This window comes from Dipodomys merriami, unplaced genomic scaffold, assembly GCF_024711535.1.
Source record: "Dipodomys merriami isolate MVZ:Mamm:240054 unplaced genomic scaffold, mDipMer1.0.p SCAF_97, whole genome shotgun sequence".
Classification (NCBI taxonomy): domain Eukaryota; kingdom Metazoa; phylum Chordata; class Mammalia; order Rodentia; family Heteromyidae; genus Dipodomys; species Dipodomys merriami.
In genome coordinates, this window is record NW_027206590.1 from 2099184 (window position 1) to 2121962 (window position 22779).

The following is a 22779-nucleotide window of genomic DNA, read 5'->3' on the forward strand; positions in this document are numbered from 1 at the left end:
CTTGTGTCTATTCGGCCTGATCTGTGCGGTGACAGCTAGAAGAGCCCGAATCCATGCTCATAATCCTTTGATTCTTGGGTTCTCATGATGGGGAAGAGCAGAGCGTTCCCAAGTCCATCCTTCCTCTGCTTCTTTAAACACTGTACACGTCCTTCTTCCCCCAGATATCTCTGTGAATGCCACCTAGTGGTAAAGATGGGACTGAGTTCTTCATGACTGGTTAGGGAAAGCCTTTACTTTTCTCGGGCACATTTCTGTCTTTCCTTCCAAAAGAGCAGTTCAGGTACAGAAGAAACTAGGTAGGAATACAGTCAAAAGACCCAGGCTCCACCACCCAACTTACCCTTCATGATGTGTGGATTTAGGTCAGCCACTACCTTTTCCTGGGCCTCTCTCTTCTCATCTGTGCTACATTAAATATGGTCATAGAAATTGTGTTTTAATTTTTTGTGCTGATAACTGGCGCTTGAACTCAGGGCCTGGGCACTATCCTTTAGCTTTTTCACTTAAGGCTGGCATTCTAACACTTGAGCCACAGCTCCATTTCTGACTTTTGGCTGATTAATTGGAGGTAAGAGTCACACATACCTTACTAAGCCTGGACTGGCTTAACCATTATTACATACCTGTAATCCTAGCTACTCAGGTAATCCTAGCTACTCAGATCTCAGCCTACTGAGTAGCTAGGATTACAGGTGTGAGCTACTGGCACCCGGCTGAGAGTCAAATCTTGATGAGAGGGGCTGGGAAGGTGGCCCAGTGGTAGAGTGCTTGCCTTGCATGCATGAGGCCCTGGGTTCGATTCCTCAGCACCACATAAGCAAAAAGCCGGAAGCGGCACTGTGGCTCAAGTGGTAGAGCGCTAGCCTTGAGGTGAAGAGCTGAGGGACAGCGCCCAGGCCCAGAGTTCAGGCCCCACAACCGGACCCAAAAAAAAAAAAAAAAATCTTGATGAGAAGGGTTTAAGCCCCTGCTCCAGTTATTTATATCTTTAGACTCTTGAATTATTCTAGCATATAAACTGCATTTACTGTCTACAATGGTTACAACCTGTGGTTATAAGAGAATTTATGATTGAATAATGACTGACTACCAAAACACTTGTGTGTGGCACAAAGGAAAAGACCCTATCGTGGGAGGCATGACTCTAGACAAGGGTCTTACCTTCCTTGGACTTCAGTTTAGCAGGTTTATTCCGTTGATTTGTTCAGTAACTCTTGACACCTGTTGTGCCAGGCTCTGTTCATTGTGAATAATGAACAGCTCATAGCCACATGAGAATGGAAATCCAGTTCAGGTCTAGGAAAATAAAGTGTCACCTTTGGACACTCGATGGTGCCACTGTAAAGTCTGTTCAAGAGTTCAAGACCAGACCCGGCTGGGATTCCAGGAAATGCCTCGAAGGTTGCCCCGCCCACTCCGCGATGTCCCCGCCCACCCCGCGCAGATCCCGCCCAGAGCCCCGCCCCCTTCTCCGCCGGCGCCGGCGAGTGACGTCAGAGCCCGCGCCTGCGCCTTGCCGGAAGTCCACGGCCGCTGTCTGGTGGTGGCTGCTCTCCTTCGACCACGCCTGAGACCGTCCGAAGCCGAGCACCATGAACCGCAGCCGGCAGGTGACGTGCGTGGCCTGGGTCCGCTGCGGCGTGGCCAAAGAGACGCCGGACAAGGTGAGGCGTGGCCGCGTGGGCTGGGTCCCAGCCTCGGGCCCCGGCTCTGCTCCGGCCCCTGCCCCGGCCCTGTCCCGGCCCCTGCTCGCCGGCTCTGGTCCAGCTCTGCCCCGGCCCTGCCCCGGCCCCTGCTCGCCGGCCCTGCCCCGGCCCTGGCCCGTATGTCTTGACGGAGCCGCGGCTTCGAGGATCTGGGTCTCCTGGACCTGAGGAGTCAGGACCCCGCCTCCGACCTGTACCCCCAGCCAGGCCGCACCCCCAAACTCGCGAGCCGGAGGGGCGGGGCGCGGCCGGGCGGGAAATGCGGCCCGGGGCTCCTTGTGGGGGCGTAGCTGGGAAAAGTGGGGCGAATCCTACCCTCGGCCTGTGCCCTGAGGCGCAGAAAACCGGGTTTGGGAGGCTGCCTGCCGTATGCGGCCCCGAGCCAGATTAACAATGCCTAGCTCAGCCACCCAGGAGGCTGAGATCTGAGGATCATGGTTCAAAGTCAGCCCGCGTAGTTAAGTCCGTGAGACTCTGATCTCCAATAAAACCACTAGAAAACCAGAAGTGGCGCTGTGGCTCAAATGGTAGAGCGCTAGCCTTGGGGGAGGGGGGGGCCGAGGGAAGCTCAGGGACAGCGCCCAGACCCTGAGACCCTGGGTTCAAGCCCTAGGACTCGCGCGCGCACACACACAACACGGAAACCTTGCGGTAGTCCATATTGATGGGGCAGGAAGTATGAAAGAAAAACCTCCAGGAGTTGGAGACTGAGTCCAAGCAGAGGTGAAGGGTTACTTTTTCATCAGACTTACGGCTTCTATTCATGTCAAGCATTGTCAGGGTCAGAGGACAGGCATGAACCAAACAGCCTTGCCCTTCATAGAGTTGACATGTGCGTATATATTGTGTCTGAAATTAAGGGTCATAAAAGAGGGGAGGGGCTTTGCATGTGTTTCACTGGGACAATAATGGCAGAGCAGGCTGCAGGAATGCAGCGGTTGATTGTAATCCCAGTAGATGTGGGTTTATTATTATTACTGTTCCTTCGTTGTTTTGTGTGGACCATACCAGGACTTGAACTCTGGGGCTTGGCTCTTGCTTGGCTTAATTGTTCACTGATGATGCTCTCCAATTTGAGCCACACCTCCAGTCCATCGTTTTTGCTGGTTAATTGAAGATGGATTCTTGCAGACTTTTTCTGGGCTGGCTTTGAACCTAGATCCTCTATATTTCAGCCTTTTGAATAGTTAGGATTTACAGGCCTGAGCCACCAGTACCCAGCTCAGACTGTTTCTCTGGTGTTTGGCCTGCAGCAGGAACTCATTGCCTGTTTATAGAATAGGGACAAAATATCTCAAAATTGGTCGAAGGAGAAAGTGGTTCTCATTAATAAAGGACATATAATCTTTCAATTACTGTGATTTGAAGATAAAAAGACAGTGATTTCCAGATGAAAACAGGAGTTTTTTTTGGGGGGGGGTTGTTTTGTTTTGCTTTGTTTTTGGGTACAGTCGTGGGGCCTGAACTCTGGGCCTGGGCACTGTCCCTCAGCTCTTCAGCTCAAGGCTAGTGCTCTACCACTTGAGCCACAGCGCCACTTCCAGCTTTTTCTGCTTATGTGATACTAAGGAATCAAACCCAGGGCCTCATGCATGCAAACAAGCACTCTACCACTGAGCCACCTCCCAAGCCCCTTGCACTCTTATTAAGATAAAAGGTACCCAAGTGAGAAGCAGATAAAAAAAAAATATAAGACTAGAGAAGGAAAACTGGGGAGACTAAGTGGATGCTGCAGTGATTATAGGGAGCAGAGGAACAGCAGCGGTGGTTTGTTCAGGGATGCGCACCAGGGTGAATAGGGGAGGTACATTAGATAACATTTTTTTAAAAAGAAGACGAAATGGACTGCACAGAGCTCCTTTACAAATCAGTGTGGGTTTTGTTGTTTGTTTGTTTTTAAAGATGAAAGAGTAGAATGAGCCTCATATCTAAGCAGGAAGAGGTCTTAAGTGTAAGAACCTGGAAGTGGAGCTTTGATTCAAGTTGTAAAACACTAGCCTTGAGCATGAAAGCTTAGGAACAGTGCCCAGACCCTGTGTTCAAGCCCCAGGACCAGCACAAACAAAACAAACTAAAGAAAAAAAAATACAAAAACACAACTCTATTTTTGTTAAATTCAGAGAACTTATGTCAATCTTTGGTTCTCATCCTGATGTCTCATAAAGTTACAATTTATATTTGTTCAAAGAGTTTTTAATTCAGGGATTTCCAATGATTTCTTTCAGTTCAGCATAATAAAATGTTTGCTTTCTTGTAGGTAGAGCTAAGCAAAGATGAAGTAAAGCGTCTCATTGCTGAAGCAAAGGAAAAATTACAGTAAGTTGAAGAACATTGGTGTCTGGGATGGAGTCCAGATAAACTGCATATCTTAAATAATTGTGACTAAGCAGGCTTATGGTTGGCCGGCACCGTTTGGGTGACATTTTTGCCTTCACTCTCACAGAGAAGAAGGTGGCAGTGAGGAGGAGGAGGTGGGCAGTCCTTCTGAAGATGGCATGCAAAGTGCCCGCACACAGGCACGAGCAAGGGAGCCCCCGGAGGATGGCGGCCCAGAGGAGGACCGCACACTAGATGACGATGAGCTGGCTGAGTACGACTTAGACAAATACGATGAGGACGAGGACCCAGGTGAGAATCCAGTTGCGCTGCTTTGTCCTCCCAGGCTCAGTGCTTGTGGAGTACCAGAGCCTGACTCCGGGTTTTATTGTCCTCGCCATCAGTCAACTAATTCAGCTTAAGATTTGGATGGAAAACATGTTAACTAAACTAGAAGATAAGTTCTTTTTTTTTGGAGGGGGGGGTGTCCGGTCATGGGACCTGAACTCTGGGCCTGGGCGCTGTCCCTCAGCTCTTCAGCTCAAGGCTAGCACTCTACCACTTGAGCCACAGCGCCACTTCCGGCTTTTTTCTTTTTGCTTATATGGTGCTGAGGAATCGAACCTAGGGCCTCTGGCATGCAAGGCATGCGTTCTACCACTGAGCTACCTTCCCAGCCCCTAGAAGATAAGTTCTGACCAGTTGGTCTAAAATACAAATCTAAGATCCAAGTGTTGTATGTTCTTTTTCATATAGCAGGTATAATCATATGAGGAGTCCTTGTATGCAGTTGTAATTGAAACTTATCTTTATGACTTTCTTTTAAGTACAGTCATGTTTTTCAGCATTACATTCTGAAAGGTAGTCCTTGCACCACTATTGTTGAAACAATTAGAAAAAGAGAATTCCAAAGGCTTGGAATGTGGCTTAGTGGTCGAGTGCTTTCCTAGCAAGCAGGAAGCCCTGGGTTTGATTCCTCAGTACCACATAAACAGAAAAGGCCAGAAGTGGCACTGTAGCTCAAATGGTAGAGTGCTAGCCTTGAGCAAAAGAAGCTCAGGGACAGTGTCCAGGCCCTGAGTTCAAGCCCCAGGATTGGCAAAAAGAAAAAAGAAAAAGACAGCTCCAGGTGGGAAGAGGAAAGGGAGGTAAAAAGGAAAGGAAGAAGTCTAGTAGAAAGTCTTAGAAGAAATAAAATAAGCCAAGAAGATATATACAACTGTATTGTCCTTTGGGAAAGGGGATGGCAAACACTGGGTGAACTTGCTTTGTGGTCTTCTATCAATGCCACCCAAAAGAAATCATTATTCAGGTTGAGAAATAGGTATTCAGTCTTGGCACTTGAGAACATGTTAAAGAAGGTATTCATATAACTTCCAAATCCCAGTTACTCTATACATCTTTGGGACCTGATGCAACTCCTTTGATAGAATCAGCAGTTCTCAGCTTAGAAAACCAGAAACGACTTGGAGAACATTAGCTCATTATAAAGATAGTCCACAGCAAAAGAATCAGGCTCACTTCACTGACTGGAAGGGAAGCTGTCCAGGGGTTTCTGGAGAGCGAGTGAGTGTAAATCCAAGTATGCTGTTCACTAGGGGAAGTAAAGAGGAGAGTGTACAGCATTCTCTCTTAGATCCATATATCAGCAGTTCTGTCAACACTTGGAATAAAGCATTCTGGTCAACCTTGTGAAACCCATCATTTCTCAATTTTGACCATGCGCCCCTTATTTATTTTACTGATTTTAGGGTTTCTGGACTTTTCTCTAGAGAACCTTGAGTCATGATTGCCTGGAAAAAGCTAGAGAATCTGAGCAGTTACTCATATTTTCTAAAAAAGCCTTTATTCTTTCATTGGAGCATTGTAACTTCTGAGACTGACAGAAATGCATTCCAAAGGTCAAATAGAATGGCTCTTAAATATGCTTACTACTTTCTTTCCCAGCTATCGATGGTGCAGTTAGTTATGAATTAGATAGTTGCTCTAAGTCCAAAGACGGGCTTGGAAATATTTTTGTCAAGATGACCATTTTACTCATTTTGATTGATGAAATCTTATCATAGATGCTGAGACTCTTGGTGAATCTCTCATGGGTCTTACAGTCTATGGAAGTAATGATCAAGATCCTTATGTCACCCTGAAAGACACGGTAAATGTTCATGTTGCTTTTCTAATTACTTCCTTACGTGTTGGATGAACCATATTTGACCTCTGTCTCTAGCTAATGACTTTTTTTTCCTACCTCCTTAGGAACAATATGAACGTGATGATTTCTTGATTAAGCCCAGTGATAACCTCATAGTTTGTGGCCGAGCTGAACAGGAACAGTGCAATTTAGAGGTTCATGGTAAGTAAAATTAAGTCCCCTACCAGAAGGCTTTCTAAGTGATGGTAATGTAATTGCAGTGGTTGCTGTTCAGACATTTTAGGTGCTAGATCCTGCCTTTGCCCGGGTCAGTTGGTTATACAGTTAATTTTACATAGCTGTCCTTTTCTGGTTATTGCTCTGGGCACATCAAATCTGAGATTGTGTTCTCTTGTTTTGGCTGTCATGTAAAGTCTGAGATCTTTTTTTGGCAGTACTCAAGTTTGAACTCAGAGCTTTGTACTTGCTAGGCAGGTGCTCTACTGCTTGATCCATACCCTTTTCCATTGGTTATTTTCTTTTCTTTCTGTTTTTTCTTTTTTTTTTTTTTTTTTTGGGGGGGGGCCAGTCGTGGGGCCTGAACTCTGGGCCCAGGCGCTATCCCTCAGCTCTTCAGCTCAAGGCTAGCGCTCTACCTCTTGAGCCACAGCTCCACTTCCGGCTTTTTTCTTTTGCTTATATGGTGCTGAGGAATTGAACCCAGGGCCTCATGCATGCAAGGCAAGCTCTCTACCACTGAGCCACCTTCCCAGCCCTCCACTGGTTATTTTCGAAGTTGGGTCTCCCTTTATTCCCAGGCCAGCCTGGGCTTCAGTCCTCCTACTCATGCTTCACATGGGCTGAGGAAGACAAACTACGTCCAGCCATTGTGCTTACTTGTTACCTCTGGGTAATAGACGTGCGCCACCATGCCCAGACATGAGTTGAGATGGAATGTTTCAAACTTTTTTTTCCAATGGCTGGCCTTGGAACCTTATCCCCATCTCTTACCTCCCAGCTAGCGAGAATTACAAGCTCGAGCCACCATGCCCAACTAGTCTGTTTTTTACCATGGCAATAGACCCCTTAGATATATACAATTAAACAGGGCTTTTTATTATGTAAACATGTTTGCCAAGGTTAAGATTGTACTGGACACACAAGATTTCTCCTGCTTTTCCAGTCATTTCAAATGCTTCCCCTTTGCAGAGTAGCCCCTTTTCTTCATAATACTTGAACACAGAAGGCCCCAATTCTCTTTTGGGCCCCAGTCCCCACTTCAGGAAGCATTGGCTCCAAACCCAGTGCCTCCGGAGTTTCTTTTACATGGTTGGTTTTTAATTAACTTTGAAGACTGTTAACAATAAGTTTTGATTAGCTCTTCCATTTCTAAGTATGAATTCTTTTTCACCAATCATTACAGTTTATAACCAAGAAGAAGACTCTTTTTATGTACACCATGATATTCTCCTTTCTGCATATCCTCTTAGTGTGGAATGGCTGAATTTTGATCCTAGCCCAGATGATTCTACAGGTAATTGGAAAACTTGAAGTTGCAAAATTGTTTCTAGTCTATGGAGTGAATGAGTGAGTGTGTGAGCGTGTGTGTGTGTGTGTGTGTGTGTGTGTGTGTGTGCGCGCGCGCGCGCACGCGCACACATGGGATTTGAATTCAGAGCCTGTGCTCTGTTCCTTTTATTATTCTTGAACCACACCTCTGCCTCCATTTCTTATGTTAGCTAATAGTAGATGAGAGTCTCATGGACTTTCCTGTCAAGGCTGGCTTAGAACGTTGATCAGCAAATCTCAGCCTCCTGACTAGCTAAAATTACAGGCATGAGCTATAGAGTTTTCTTAATTTACATAAATTTTGTGTTTTATATAAGCATATTCAGAATTGTTGCCAGTATTTATAAAGGAACTGTCACTTTTCTGAAGTTTTAGTTACATAGTTTTGTCTACTTTTTTTCCACCCCTAATGATGATACTGAGGCTTGAACTCAGGGCTCTGCATTTGGTAGGCTGGCCCTCTACCTTTGAGTCATGCTTTCAATGGTTAGGTTGTTACCAATACACCATCACTTAATTATTCAGGGTCTGTGTTTGGGTATCCCCAGACTTCAGACTGGCTAAGAGTAGCTGCTCCATTGAAGGCTGAGAACAAGACCTGGAAGTTTTTGGACTGTAGTACTCTAAGGGTCCCATACAAACAGTTTAAAGTAACATAACATTATGACTTTTTTTTTTTTTTTTTTGTCAGTCGTGAGGCTTGAACTCTGGGTCTGGGCACTGTCCCTCAGCTCTTCAGCTCAAGGCGAGTGAGTGCTGTACCACTTGAGCCACAGCGCCACTTCCAGTTTTCTGGGTGGTTTATTGGAGATAAGAGTCTCACAGGCTTTCCTTGTCCAGGCTGGCTTTGAATCGAGATCCTCAGATCTCAGCCTCCTGAGTAGCTAGGATTACAGGCACGAGGCGCCCAGGTTCTGTTTTGTTTTTACAGGTTTCAGATTTGAACTCAAGACCTGAACTTGTGGCTCAAATGGTAGAGTGCCACACCTACAGCCTAGCATTTTGCTGATTCATTGGAGATAGACTCTCACAGACTTTTCTGCTTGGGCTGGCTTTGAACGTCCAATCTCAGCCTCTTGAGTAGCTTGGATTATAGGCGTGAACCACTGACATCTGGAATCCAACTGAGTATAATGTAATAACTTGTCTTAGAAAATTTAAGATAGAATAGAAATGGAGAGGCTTGTCCAAAATAACTAGATTCTCGTGTTAGTCACTTTAGCTTTATCTGCCCAGTCTATAGTTTTGAATAAAGGCAAACACTGATAATCCTGACATCTTATGTCTTGTTCACTGACTTCTTACGTCTTGAACACTATTCATGTTCACCCTTGGATCCTCATCCTCACAAAAGCTGGAGAAGGAAGAAGAAGGTGGGTATATAGGTAGTAGTAGTTCTCATAATTGAAGCCAAGAGATTGGGCTGTTGTTAGTCAAGTTGAATTGTGACTCTGAAATCAGCAGAATAACATTGCATCACTAGTTACTGATGAAAAATGCAGACTTGAGTCCCCTTAAAATTACCTGAAAGACAATCTTAAAATGATAGATTTACAAGCCTGAGAAGCACCTCTCTAAGCCATCACTCAGCCTACAATAAGTTAGTTTGGTTTTACTCTCTGTAATCACAGCACACTGCTCTTCCTGCAGGAAACTACATTGCTGTGGGAAACATGACCCCTGTCATCGAGGTGTGGGACCTGGATATTGTGGACTCTTTAGAGCCAGTCTTCACACTTGGCAAGAAGCTTTCGAAAAAGAAGAAGAAGAAAGGAAAGAAGGTAAACAAGTTCAATATTTAAACCCTAAACACAAGTGGATAGTGTATTGGAGCAGGGAGGTTGAGAGATCATAGATTTCCCAGTCAGATGATCTTGGTGTAACAGGACAGGTGGTTATGATGTCATTGTAATTTCTACTTTCTTTTTTTTTCTTTTTTTTGGGGGGGAGGGGCCCGGTGGTGGGGCCTGAACTCTGGGCCTGGGCGCTGTCCCTTAGCTCTCTCTTCAGCTCAAGGCTAGCACTCTACCACTTGAGCCACAGCGCCACTTCCGGCTTTTTTCTTTTTGCTTATGTGGTGCTGAGAAATCAAACCCAGGGCCTCATGCATGCAAGGCAAGCACTCTACCACTGAGCCACCTTCCCAGCACCCTGTAATTTCTACTTTCAAAAGAACCAATTTGAAGAAAATTTACTTACGACTACATAAACCTCTGTTGGCATGTCCAGTTCTAATCTTTCCTCAAAACTGATATACTAGCTTTGAAATTTTGAAAAACAAAAGTTTCTATTTAGCCTTTTCTGTGTTGAATTCTAAATATTCCATGTATTCCCTCTTTTTTTTCTTCTTGCCAGCACTGGGGTTTGAACTGAAGGCTTTGTACTTGCTAGGCAAATACTTTCCCACTAGAGCCACAATTCTAGCTCCTTGTATCCATTCCTGTAATTCTTAAATTATTAGGTTTTGCAGGAGGTGGGGAGCAATATTAATATTTGTAGGATTAGCAGCAAGTTCAAGAGATGGTTTAATTTCTTCCCTAAAAAGAATATTTATTGTAGTTACCTAATACAAAAGAGTGTTTATTTCTTTACTTCTGCAGCAGAGTATATTAGAGCAAAGCGTTAAGCCTAGAGTTTAATGAGTCTCACAAATTTAACAATCACAATTAAAAAAGTAATTAAAGCAATCATTGCAGAGCTCCTCTGCGGAAGGGCATACGGATGCTGTCCTCGACCTTTCATGGAACAAGCTAATCAGGTAAAGAGGAACGACATTTGGATGATTGGAAAACCATTGTATCGTGTTCCTGCCTGTCTGCTTCCATGCTGTGTACCTTTCTTCTTTCACCCACTTCCTCGCTGCTTGAAGCAACATCTCCATCTCCACATCACCCAGGAGTTCGATACCAGTGTGCACACATGGCCTCCACTTCTCCACTTAGAGAGACAGCAAGCACCCAGCGCCAGTGGTACAACAGCACTGGTTCTTCCAGATCTTTCTCACTTTACTTTGTTTCCAAATTTCATCCATGTCCTCTCCCCCGCCCCTATACATTTTGTAGAAATACACATGGCATTCCCCTAGCACCAACTTTTCAGTTTAGTAACTTTCAGTATACTCATATCATAGTGCAGCTGTCCCCACCACCCATCCCCAGATGTTCCCAGACTGAAGCAGCCCCTGAATCACTGAAGACACTGACACTTCACCTTCCCTTCCTCCCAGCCCTGGCAGCCACCATTTTTCAGGGTTCATCTGCAGTCTGTATGTCAGACCTAATTCTCTTTGAATGCATATACCACAGTTTGTCCATCAGTAGCCACTGGAGTTGCGTCTGCTTTTAGGATGTTGAGAATAACACTGCTGTGAGTGTGGATGCACAGACAGCTCACACTGCTTTCGTGTCTTCTGGTGGTTACTGCAAAGCTTAGAAAAGGTTTTGGGGCTTGTTTTTGTTTTGTTTGTTTGTTTTTGGTCAGTTGTGGGGCTTGAGCTCAGGGCCTAAGTACTATCCCTGGGCTTTTTTCACTCAAGGCTAGCCCTCTACTACTTTGAGCCACAGCACTACTCCCAGTTTTCTGGTGGTTAATTGGAGAAAAGAATCTCCCAGACTTTCCTGCCTCAGCTGGCTTTGAATTTCGATCCTCACATGTCTGCCTCCTGAGTATTTAGGATTACAAGCATGAGCCACTGGCACACAAAAATGTGTTTTTATTTTTATTTATTTATTTTTTGGGTGGGGGAGGGTCCGGTCGTGGTGCCTGAACTCTTTGGCCTGAGCGCTGTCCCTCAGCTCTTCAGCTCAAGGCTAGCGCTCTACCACTTGAGCCATAGCGCCATAAGTGTGTTTTTAAAGTTTGTTTTCCATAGCTGCTGTACATTCCATATTCCTGCAAGCAATGTATATACTGTGTTCTCATTTTTCCATTCTTCCAACATTTCTTTTGCTGCTGTTGTTGGATAATAGTCATCCTAGAGTTTATGAAGTGATATCTCTTGTAGGATTTTTGTTTCATATTATTTGGAGTACCTGTTTTCTTTCTTATTTTCCTTTTTTTTTTTTCCCCCCCAAGCTATCCTCAGCTCTTAGGCCCAAGGTAACCTCCTTCCTTGGCCTCCCAAGTAGCTAGGATTGCAGGTCTGTGTGAGTTTGATGTGCATTTCTCATTGATCAATAATATTGAGTAATTTTATGCTTATTGGCCATTGCATATCTTTTTTGGAAAAATGTCTGTTCAACTCCCTTTCCTATTTTCAAAATGGAATTGTAGGAGCTCCTTCTGGATATTAAAAATGCTAGTCAGAACTAGGATTTGAAAATACTTTCTCAGAGGAGGCTACAATGCTTAATAAGAAATGTACTCATTATCTTGCCCATGTAATTGTAACCCCTCTGTACAGTATTTTCACACACACAAAAAAAGGAGAAAAAAAAGAAAGAAAATACGTTCTCTCCTAAGTTTCAAGTTTTTCATATTGACAGTGTTCCTACTTATTTTTGTCATTTATGTTTTTGCTCTTACATCATTTTAAAAAAATTGTATAGCTCAAGGTGCTAAAGATTTACACCTGTGTCCTTTAGAAAATTTTATAGTATTAGCCCTTCCATCTAAGTCTGTGACCCACTTTGAGGTATTTTTGTGTGTGGTAGGCGATGTAGTAGCCTAAAGTTTCTGAGAGGATGTCCTGTTGTCTCCACCACATTGGTTGAATAGACTGTTCTTCCCCGATCAGGCACTGAATTGTCAGAGGCCAAGGATTATTTCTGGACTCACTTGTTCTTCTGTTCATCTCTAGATCTATCCATAGGCCAGCAGTACATTGTTGGGATTACTGTAACTTTTCAACAAGTTTTGAAATCAGATAATAATAGGCTTCCCAACTTTGCTCTTTGTTTTCAGGATTTTTTTTTTGTTATTAAGAGTCCTTACATTTCTATAAATTTTTAGAGCTAATTTAATTCTCAATTTTAATTCTGCAGAATGTGGCAGACTGTGGGATTTTGAATGGCAGTAGGTGAATGTGCGCCTCAACTCACAGTTCAGTCTGTAGATGCCATGTTACCACTTCCAGTACAGGAACATGGACTATCTTCTTGATGCTGTGGTAAATGGCATACTTTGCTTAGTGAATCATACTTTGTTTTTAAAAGACAACCTAGTTTGTTTCTTCTCTCTTTTCAGAAATGTGCTGGCAAGTGCGTCTGCTGACAGCACTGTGGTTCTGTGGGATATGTCCGTGGGGAAGCCAGCAGCCACCCTGGCTGTGCACACAGACAAGGTGAGGGGACAGAAAGGGGCTACTAATCTCCAACACACATGCAGAGCTTCTCATGGCTTATACCATGATTCCCTAAAGCCCAGTCTCCATAAAACCCCATTCGGTGCTGGGAGGGACAATGAGTGGAAAATTCATTTCCTACAACATGTTCACTGAGGACCCCAAGAAGACAGGCTGTCAGACCCAGCAGTAAGCACTGAAGCCGATCTGTGACCATGGCTGTGGGCTCCCTGGTACACGCATGCGCTTGCAGTTTACCAAGGCCCTTTAACCACACCGCATTTCTTCTGGACTTCTTTTAACATTTGAGGGTGTTTGGTGCATTATTGTCGATGTCAGCTTTTATTTTGGAACATGTTTTGCCTTTTGAATATGCAACGTTTTACATTTCTTAACACAGACAATACTTTATAGGAAGGGAACAATTTTTATTAACACTGTGAAATCTGTTTTCGCCTAATAATAGGTAATGTTACTAAAAGCAAATGGAGATCTCTCCCCCTTAGGTCCAGACTCTGCAGTTTCATCCATTCGAAGCACAGACATTGATTTCTGGATCCTATGATAAGTAAGGAAGCACACAAGAGTCACTGCTGCTCTGTCCTGATCCTCTTGAATTGGAAAACTATCACTTGCTGTCCCAACCGAAGACATGTGTGAATTGTTAGCACAACTTAGTTTTCCTTTGCAGCTCTGATCCTTTTGGTCTGCAAAGATCTGGATCTGTCACCACAATGTCTAGCTATGGGAACTAGCAACTGCACTGAGTTTAGAAGATATGTGAGTTCACCATTTTTGTGAAACAGCCATCCTAGAAATCATTACTTAACTTAGTAGACAATGATTCCTTAGAGCCTTGTGACATCTCTCTGATGTGACATCTCTCTGATGTAGGCTGAATTCAGCTGGCAGCTCTGATCACATTGGCTTGGTTAGCCTGGGCAAGGAGACTTGTTTGTCTGCAAACACAGGCTAAACGAACAGCATGTTCAGGAGCAAAGCAGAGATACCACGACCTCTGGAGATCTAGGCTCCGAACTAGTTTTATCTTGGCGTGGTTTGGGCTTTTTTGTTGTTGCTGCTGCTGCTACTGTTTTGGGGGTTGGTGTGATTTTACTTTTTCTGTTTTTATTTATGGTTTGGGGATTTTTTGGCCAAAACAGGTCACATGGATTGGAAAATAGACTCTCTACCCTTATGGGAAGAATTCCCACATCACATGATGACAGAAGGCCTATACCTAGGGAGGGGTGAAGAATTGAGGCCTCCCAGGGGCTGACCCCTGTCATGTGCACGCCTCTGTGGGAAAGATGGCTGGTAGGATCAGAGAGCAGTAAAGACCGGTTCCTCACCCTTTGAAAAAAATGGAAGTGTATCATCTGTCAGGATGATGGAAGCAGAATTACAGGCATTTCCCTTAGGACCCTCCTCCCCTCCCCCAAGCACAATAGCCTCATTGTGGAGAGTTGTGGCAAAGACATGAATCATGTGGAAATAGAGGGTTCATCTTGGATGTGCAAAGTCAAGCCACTGTGAGTGTTCCCAGTGCCTTCAATTGAGCGACAGACCCAGAATCTACCTACTAGTAAAAGGGAGCTCATTTTTTCCTATCTTAAAAACATTATAGAACCTTAAAACCAGCTCTGAATAACTGAACCTTGACTTCACAGTGCTTCTGTTACCATTTCATTAAAAATAAAAACATAGGAAGACTTGAACTCTTCAAAGGCTAACTTGGCCTGACTGTGTCCAGGTCAGTGGCACTGTATGACTGCCGGAGTCCGGATGAAAGCCACCGAATGTGGCGCTTCAGCGGGCAGATCGAGAGAGTCACATGGAATCACTTCTCACCTTGCCACTTTTTGGTAAGAACATTACATCATGGGTTCTTTTAATTATACTTTAGAGAGCGTATCAACAAAAAACTTTCTTCTCTGTTAATAATGTGGAACTTTTGGGTCTTAAGGTTGAAGAAAGGTTTGTCTTTTTTTTTTTTTTTTTTTTTTTTGGGGTCCGGTCGTGGGGCCTGAACTCTGGGTCTGGGCGCTGTCCCTCAGCTCTTCAGCTCAAGGCTAGCGCTCTACCACTTGAGCCACAGCGCCACTTCCGGCTTTTTTCTTTTTGCTTATGTGGTGCTGAGGAATCGAACCCAGGGCCTCGAGCATGCAAGGCAAGCGCTCTACCACTGAGCCACCTTCCCAGCCCCAGGTTTGTCTTTTTAACAAGAGAATGACTTAGCCATAAAAAGTTAGTGGCTATGTGAGTGATTTTGCTCATTGTCAACTACTCTAGATTAGCTACATTTTATTTTCACTTGCTTTTCATCATTTTATCTGTTTTATGAAATAGTAATCATAATTCATATTGTTTTATTTTGAGACATTTTGTTTATTTTGCAATATGTAGCCCAAGACTGGTTGTGAGCTCAGACTCTTCTTGCCTCTTTCCCTTAGAAAAATATTTTAGGGGAGGGGGGGCTGAGAATGTGGCTTGTGGCGACTGCTTGCCTAGCATGCATGAAGCCCTGGGTTTGATTACTCAGTACCACATAAACCGAAGCCAGAAGTGGCGCTGTGGCTCATGTGGTAGATTGCTAACCTTGAGCAAAAGAAGTTTAGGGACAGTGCCCAGGCCCCGAGTTCAAACCCCAGAACTGGCCAAAAACAAAATATTTTTTTGCCAAGCACCAGTGGCTCACACCTGTAATCCTAGCTACTCAGGAGGCTAAGATCTGAGGTTCGCAGTTCAAAGTCAGGCCAGGCAAGGGACGTCTGTGAGACTTTTATCTCCGGTTAACCACCAGAAGACTGAAGTGGTGCTGTGGCACAAGTGGTAAAGCACTTGCCTTGAGCTGAAGAGCTCAGGGACAGCATCCAGGCCCAGAGTTTAAGCCCCACTACCAACAAAAAAAAAATTAATATTTCCATCAGTCCAAGAAGATGCTTTTTTTTTTTGAAGGGGGGGGTAGTCCTGGGGCTTGAACTCAGGGCCTAGGCACTGTCCCTGAGCTCTTCAGCTGAAGGCTAATGCTCTACCACTTGAGTCACAGCACCACTTCTGGCTTTTTCTGTGTATGTGGTACTAAAGAATGGAACCCAGGGCTTCATGCATCCTAAGCAAGCACTCTACCACTGAGCCACATTCCCAGCCCAGAAGATACTTTTAATTTATGAACCCACCCTTGACTCTGGATCTCTCCCTGTCCCTTCACTCTACCCCTGTGGTCTTGCTGTTGCTGATTGTGCCAGTGCTGGGACTTGAACTCGGGAGCATCAAGCTCTCATGCAGCTGGCCTGCTCATCACTGGTGCTTTTTTGCTGGTAATTTTGTTTGTTTGGTTGGTTTTTGAGTCCAGTCGTGGGGCCTGAACTCTGGGCCTGGGCCGCTGTCCCTCAGCTCTTCAGCTCAAGGCTAGCGCTCTACCACTTGAGCCACAGCGTCACTTCCAGCTTTTTTCTTTTTGCTTATGTGGTGCTGAGGAATCGAACCCAGGGCCTCATGCATGCAAGGCAAGCGCTCTACCACTGAGCCACCTTCCCAGCCCCTGCTGGTAATTTTGGAGATGAAGTTTTAGAATTTTTTGCCTGGGCTGGCTTTGAACCTCTATCCCCTGATCTCAGTCTCCTGTGTAGGGTTACACGCATGAGCCACTGATGCCCAGTACTTCCTTTTCTTGCAAGCCTAATAACCCTGAGCTGTTCTGCCTGATTGAACGCCTGCCCCGACATCAGCATCACTGATCCTCACTAAACAAGCCATCTCCTCATCCCCTGCCATCCCTGTTCCCCCACACACACTCCAGATTCACCATGTGGGCACATCAGCTCGTACCCCAGGAGCTCCGCCCGCCAGGCCACCCTGCTCTTCAGCGCTTACTTCTCAGTGTCCCCTGTGTCATCTCAAGTGTGACTGGCACCTCAGTGCTTCTACATCTTAACTGTACTCCCTCCCCCACCCCAGCTTCATCGTAGTGCCACTACTTAGTGGGCATGTCTGGACTAGTCCACAGGAGTGCACATAGCTCCTCCAAAAGTAAATTCTCTGTGTCCACGTCACTAATAAACTCCAAGGCAAGTCAGACATACAGCTGATTTGACTGTGAAGTGGTTCCTCGGCCACTGGTAAACTTTGTTGTCACATAGAGGATTGTGCCATGCTTGTTCTTTCAGGCTAGCACGGATGACGGCTTTGTTTATAATTTGGATGCCCGTTCAGATAAGCCAGTTTTTACACTTAACGCACACAATGATGAAATCTCTGGTGAGTAAAAAGTGTTTCTTTCATTTCTGTCAATTTATGATGAAATCTGTATTTCAAAGCAATAAGAGTCACTGAACTCATATCTCCTGTAGGTCTCGATCTGAGCAGTCAGATCAAGGGCTGTCTTGTGACTGCTTCAGCAGACAAATATGTGAAAATTTGGGACATCTTAGGAGACAGGCCAAGCCTCGTGCATTCCAGGGACATGAAAATGGTGAGGAGTTGCCTGTTTTCTTTGTTTTCTATATATTCAGTTTCTTGGCACTCTCTGGGATTCAGTGCATTAAAGAATGTATATTACAGATGTGCTGGGGAAGTTCATTTTGTGCCAAGTCAAGTTTGGTGGGAGATTTATGACTTAGGACAGCTTTAAGGAATTCATTGTATGGATCCTCTTCTGCCTCCATACCTAACAGTCCTTTGGTAAGACCAAGAATGGAGTGAGAACAAGTAACCACATAATTCACCTTAAAGTCAAACGTGGACATTAGGACCCTGGAGCTATTGGGTCACTTTACCACTAACTTTTTCTAACTATCTCTGACTATGCTGAAGTTGATTTTATACACACACACACACACACACAGTAGCAAAACATTAAAAATCCCAGTGACTTTTAGCAAAAAATGCATACTTGCTATACGCTGTCACAGCAGGATGCCATGTTGAGCTATTAAAAATTAAGTATTAGCTGGGTACCAGTGGCTTACACCTGTAATCCTAGTTACTCAGGAAGCTGAGATCTGAGAACCACAGTTCAAAGCCTTCCCAGGCAGGAAAGTCCCTGTAAGACTCATCTCCAATTAATCTCCAGAAAACCGGAAGTGGCACTGTGGCTCAAAGTGGTAGAGTGCTAGCCTTGAGCAAAAGAGCTCAGGGACAACGCTCAGGCCCTGAGTTCAAGCTGCACAACTTGACACACAAAAAAAATTAAGTGTAGCTTTACTCAACTTACAGGGAAGACAGGTTAAGGAAGCAGTTTTCACAGTATCATCCCATGCTTAAGTCTTCTTTCTGTCTAGCAAACTGTTTCTAAAGAATGAACAGTGGTTATCCAGCTGCAGACTTATTGCAGTATTTCCTGTTGATATTTTCCATAGTACATGTTTTATCTAACAAGTTTTATATAGTAGTGAAATATGGAAATGTTAAAAGTTTAAAAAATGGTTTAAGCCAACTAATTGGGAAAAAATATTTACCAGCAATATATCAGACAAGGGGTTAACATCCTGTATATACAGGGAACTCAAGAAACTAATCCCTCCCAAACCTAACAAACCAATTACTAAATGGGCAAGGGAACTAAAGAAGGACTTCTCAAATGAAGAAATAAAAATGGCAAAGAAACACATGAGGAAATGTTCATCATCCCTGGTGGTGAAGGAAATGCAAATAAAGACAACCCTGAGATACCACCTTACCCCAGTCAGAATGTCCCACATCCACAAATCAGCCAACGACAAATGCTGGAGGGGATGTGGAGAACGAGGAACGCTATTACACTGCTGGTGGGAATGTACACTCATCCAACCACTTTGGAAAGCAGTCTGGAGGGTCCTTAGAAAGCTAAAGATTGACCTCCCTTACGACCCAGTCATACCACTTCTAGGCATCTACCCTGAACAACAGGAACCAATATACAAGGACACGTGCACCTCCATGTTTATTGCAGCACTGTTCGCAATAGCTAGGATATGGAAACAACCTAGATGCCCCACCACAGATGAATGGATCCAAAAATTGTGGTATCTATACACAATGGAATATTATGCAGCCATTAGAAATGACAAAATAATGGCATTTGCAGGGAAATGGATGGAGCTAGAAGGAATCATGTTGAGCGAGGTAAGCCAAGAACGAAGAGACAAACAGTACATGGTCTCCCTGATAAGTGGATGATAAATCCAAAATGTTAGGTGATATGACAAAACTAACAGGACTTAAGAAACAAAGAACTCCCACTCATCTGGTTGAACCACTACCAAATATCCCCATGCTGCTGATCACATATATGGTATATAACATGTGAGCACCATTATATATTACAGACTGTGATAGACAATTTGCTCCAGGAAAGTTAGAATGAACTTGTGACTTTAAATGAGCATCATTATTCCACAATACTGTGAATTTCCGGAAATTAAGTAATCACTTAATCACAATCAAAAAAAAAAAAAGAACCTTGGGGAAAGGAGGGAGGGAGGGGATGGTAGGGGGAAAACAATGGAAGGGGTAACAATGTTCAAGAGGAAGTGTACTCATTACCTCACTCATGTAACTGTAACCCTCTGTATAGTATCTTTACAATAAAAAAATTAAAAAAAAAAAAAAAAAGAGGTAATGGGGGCAGGGGTAGGGTGCTGGGAATGTGGCTTAGTGGTCGAGTGCTTGCCTAGCATGCACAAAGCCCTAGGTTCAATTCCTCAGTACCACATAAACAGAAAAAGCCAGTAATGGTACTCAAGTGGTAGAGCACTAGCAGCTCAGGGACAGTGCCCAGGCCCTAAGTGCAAGCCCCAGGGCTGACCAAAAAAAAAATGGTTTAAGGGGGTTGAGGATTTAGACCACTTACCTGGCAAGTGCAAAGCCCTGAGTTCAGTCCTCAGCTCTGCAAAAAAAACAAAAATAATACGGGCTGAGGATGTAGCTCAGCAGTAGAGCATCTGCCCAGCAACCCCTGGCTTTAACCCGCAACAACCCAGAAAAAGGGGTGGGTGGAGATTTCATAGTATCACTGCCATTGTTGAGAAGGTGAGCTGCAGGTTCCTGGTATGCATAGAGATGAGGCGGGCGAGGGACGCCGTAGGAGGACAGCGAAGGCAGATGGTCAGAGGGTGCACATCCTCACGGCACAGCTTTCGTGCCACACATGCCACTCCTTGCCTTGACTGCCAGCTGCCTCTGCGGTGGTGAGCCGGCTTTGAGAACTCGGATCCCAGCATCTTAGACACAGGACAGGTGCTCAGAAAAGGATTCAGTAACTCACTTTCTGTCCTTTTCTCCTCAGGGAGTTCTCTTCTGTTCGTCTTGTTGCCCCGACCTGCCATTTATTTATGCTTTCGGAGGTCAAAAAGAGGGGCTTCGGGTCTGGGACATCAGCACTGTATCCTCAGGTAAGAATCTTGAGTGTCCCGCTCTCTCTCAAAGGGCCCTGAAAGTACCAACCCAGAGTGCCTGGCTTGCATGTGTTCAGATGGCTGTAGTACTGTCCCTTTACTTCAGAAATATTGGGGTTCATGAATAAGGTTGTGTTCACACCTTATGTTTAAGTTTACGTTTTTTTTTGGGGGGGGGGGTTCCGGTCGTGGGGCCTGAACTCTGGGCCTGGGCACTGTCCCTCTCAGCTCTTCAGCTCAAGGCTAGCGCTCTACCACTTGAGCCACAGCGCCACTTCCGGCTTTTTTCTTTTTGCTTATGTGGTGCTGAGGAATCGAACTCAGGGCCTCAGGCATGCAAGGCAAGCACTCTACCACTGAGCCACCTTCCCAGCCCCAAGTTTATGTAATTTTTTAAAGTGTTTTATTTATTTTTATTTTTTTTATTTTTTTGCCAGTCCTGGTGCTTGAACTCAGGGCCTAGGCTCCTTTTGCTCAAAGCCAGCACTCTACCACTTGAACCACAGCACCACTTCTGGCTTTTTCTGTGTATGTGGTACTGAGGAATCGAACCCCAGGGTTCATGCATGCTAGACAAGCACTCTACTACTGAACCACATTCCCTCCCTAAAGTCTTTTAAATTGAAAGGTTTCCTGGGAAGACGGAAGGAAATGTTCTGTACTCAAAAAAGAGCCTTTGCCTTGCTAGTTACCAGAATACATAAGTGTGCCCCTTTCCCAACTGCTTTCTTCAAGATTGCTTTCCCAGGTGGCCAGTGTCTTCCCCTTAGAAGATGTGGCTGCTGCTTTATTATCTTGAGGTAGTCTGCTATGTCTTATAAACAGTCTAATATGCCCCCACTGTATGGTTCCTGAATCTTCCCTCCTATAAGGAACAAAGAGGTTTCTCTGGGTTACTCTGGCTTGAATTTATATCAGAGATCCTAAATCCACAAAGTTCTATGTAGTCACAATACAGAGGAGAGAGAGAGAGAGAGAGTGAGAGAGAGAGAGAGAGAAAACCTGAAATAGAATGGGAAGGCAGTAGGCAGTGTCTCTAAGGGACGGAACACCTGTTAACCAAGGTAGATTAGCTACTTCCAGGGAAGTTAGAGGAGTGTACCAGGAAGAAAAAAAAAAGTCGAGGGCTGGGAAGGTGGCTCAGTGGTAGAGCAGCACTTGCCTTGCATGCATGAGGCCCTGGGTTCCTCAGCACCACATGAGCAGAAAAAGCCAGAAGTAGCGCTGTGGCTCAAGCAGTAGAGCGTTAGCCTTGAGCTGAAATGCTGAGGGACAGCGCCCAGGCTCAGAGTTTAAGCCCTGGACTAGGGGGGATGGGGGGAGACCATTTAAAAATTGGTTGACTTTAGCACATTAATTTGGAGTTCTAAGCTGGTTACTATCTCATTTGCAGTGTTACTTAAATACATTTTCATAACAAAGTTTCTACTCCAGAGTAAAGAAACTTGTCTCTTATGATGTACAGACTTGATTTCTTGAGCTGTCGTTTCTTAACTGCTTGCTTGTTTTTAGTAAATGAAGCATTTGGACGGCGTGAGAGGCTTGTTCTGGGTAGTTCGCGAAGCTCGTCGATTAGTGGTCCTTTTGGGAACAGGAGCTCAGAAACACCAATGGAGTCTTAATGAAGATCGTAGGATGTTCTCATTGGCTTACCTTGGAGCTGGCCTGGACATGTGCCGTTTGTACCTCCAGCCAAGCAGAGGTACTGCCTCATGTTCCTCTGTGGGGGAGCGTGGCAGTATGGAGCTGGTCTTTGTGCCTGCCTTCACCTGGGTGGTGTATAGTGGGCTTGTTGGATTTCTTGAAAACACCAATAAAACGAATTCCTCTGTCACAGGAACTCCAGGTTTGTAAAATACATAGTAAGTTAGAGGAAATAAATTTGAACAAGGGAGGGGCTTTTCATGTTGCCTAAAATGCTTTTGGATTGGGCTCCAATGTGCCTGTGTCAGCCACCTGTAAGGCACTGAGCACTGCAGTACTGAGAAGCTGGGATTATAGGTGCACACTACCACACGTGTCTGTAGAATTTTTTTTTTTTTCTGTTAGTCGTGGGGCTTGAACTCTGGGCTTGGGCGCTGTCCCTACACTCTCCAGCTCAAGGCGAGCGCTCTACCACTTGAGCCACTTCTGGTTTTCTAGTGGTTTATTGGAGATCATCAGAGTCTCACAGACTTTTCTGCCTGGGCTGGCTTTGAACCATGATCCTCAGATCTTAGCCTCCTGAGTAGCTAGGATTACAGGCGTGAGCCACCAGTGCCTGGCGCCTATAGAATTTTTGAGAGGAAAAGCATGTGATTTTTTTTTTTTTTTCAGTTGTGGGGCTTGAACTCTGGGCCTGGGCGCTGTCCCTCAGCTCTTCAGGTCAGGAGAGGAGCAATCTACCACTTGAGCTTCAGC

The 22779-nt window shown here is 44.8% G+C and overlaps 1 protein-coding gene across 1 annotated transcript; it reads left to right on the forward strand.

Annotated features, from left to right (window-relative positions):
• Nucleotides 1-1526: 1526 nt before the first annotated feature.
• On the forward strand, nucleotides 1527-22213 carry Pwp1 (PWP1 homolog, endonuclein). Its single transcript, XM_070014378.1, has 15 exons — nucleotides 1527-1667; nucleotides 3967-4025; nucleotides 4153-4337; nucleotides 6092-6177; nucleotides 6279-6375; nucleotides 7577-7687; nucleotides 9373-9503; nucleotides 10419-10480; nucleotides 12907-13003; nucleotides 13510-13571; nucleotides 14757-14868; nucleotides 17173-17263; nucleotides 17356-17477; nucleotides 20271-20376; nucleotides 21892-22213. Exons 1-15 carry the CDS (start codon nucleotides 1596-1598, stop codon nucleotides 21999-22001), a joined length of 1503 nt encoding a protein of 500 aa, XP_069870479.1. The 5' UTR covers nucleotides 1527-1595; the 3' UTR covers nucleotides 22002-22213.
• The last annotated feature ends 566 nt before the right edge of the window (nucleotides 22214-22779 follow it).

What these genes read in the sequence shown, in the direction of transcription:
- Pwp1 (XM_070014378.1), top strand. Translation starts at nt 1,596, where the DNA reads ATGAACCGCAGCCGGCAGGTGACGTGCGTGGCCTGGGTCCGCTGCGGC. An exon ending in ATTTCTGGATCCTATGATAA is followed by an intron (nt 13,572 to 14,756) that starts GTAAGGAAGCAC and finishes GACTGTGTCCAG; the next exon opens with GTCAGTGGCACTGTATGACT. An exon ending in CATCAGCACTGTATCCTCAG is followed by an intron (nt 20,377 to 21,891) that starts GTAAGAATCTTG and finishes GCTTGTTTTTAG; the next exon opens with TAAATGAAGCATTTGGACGG.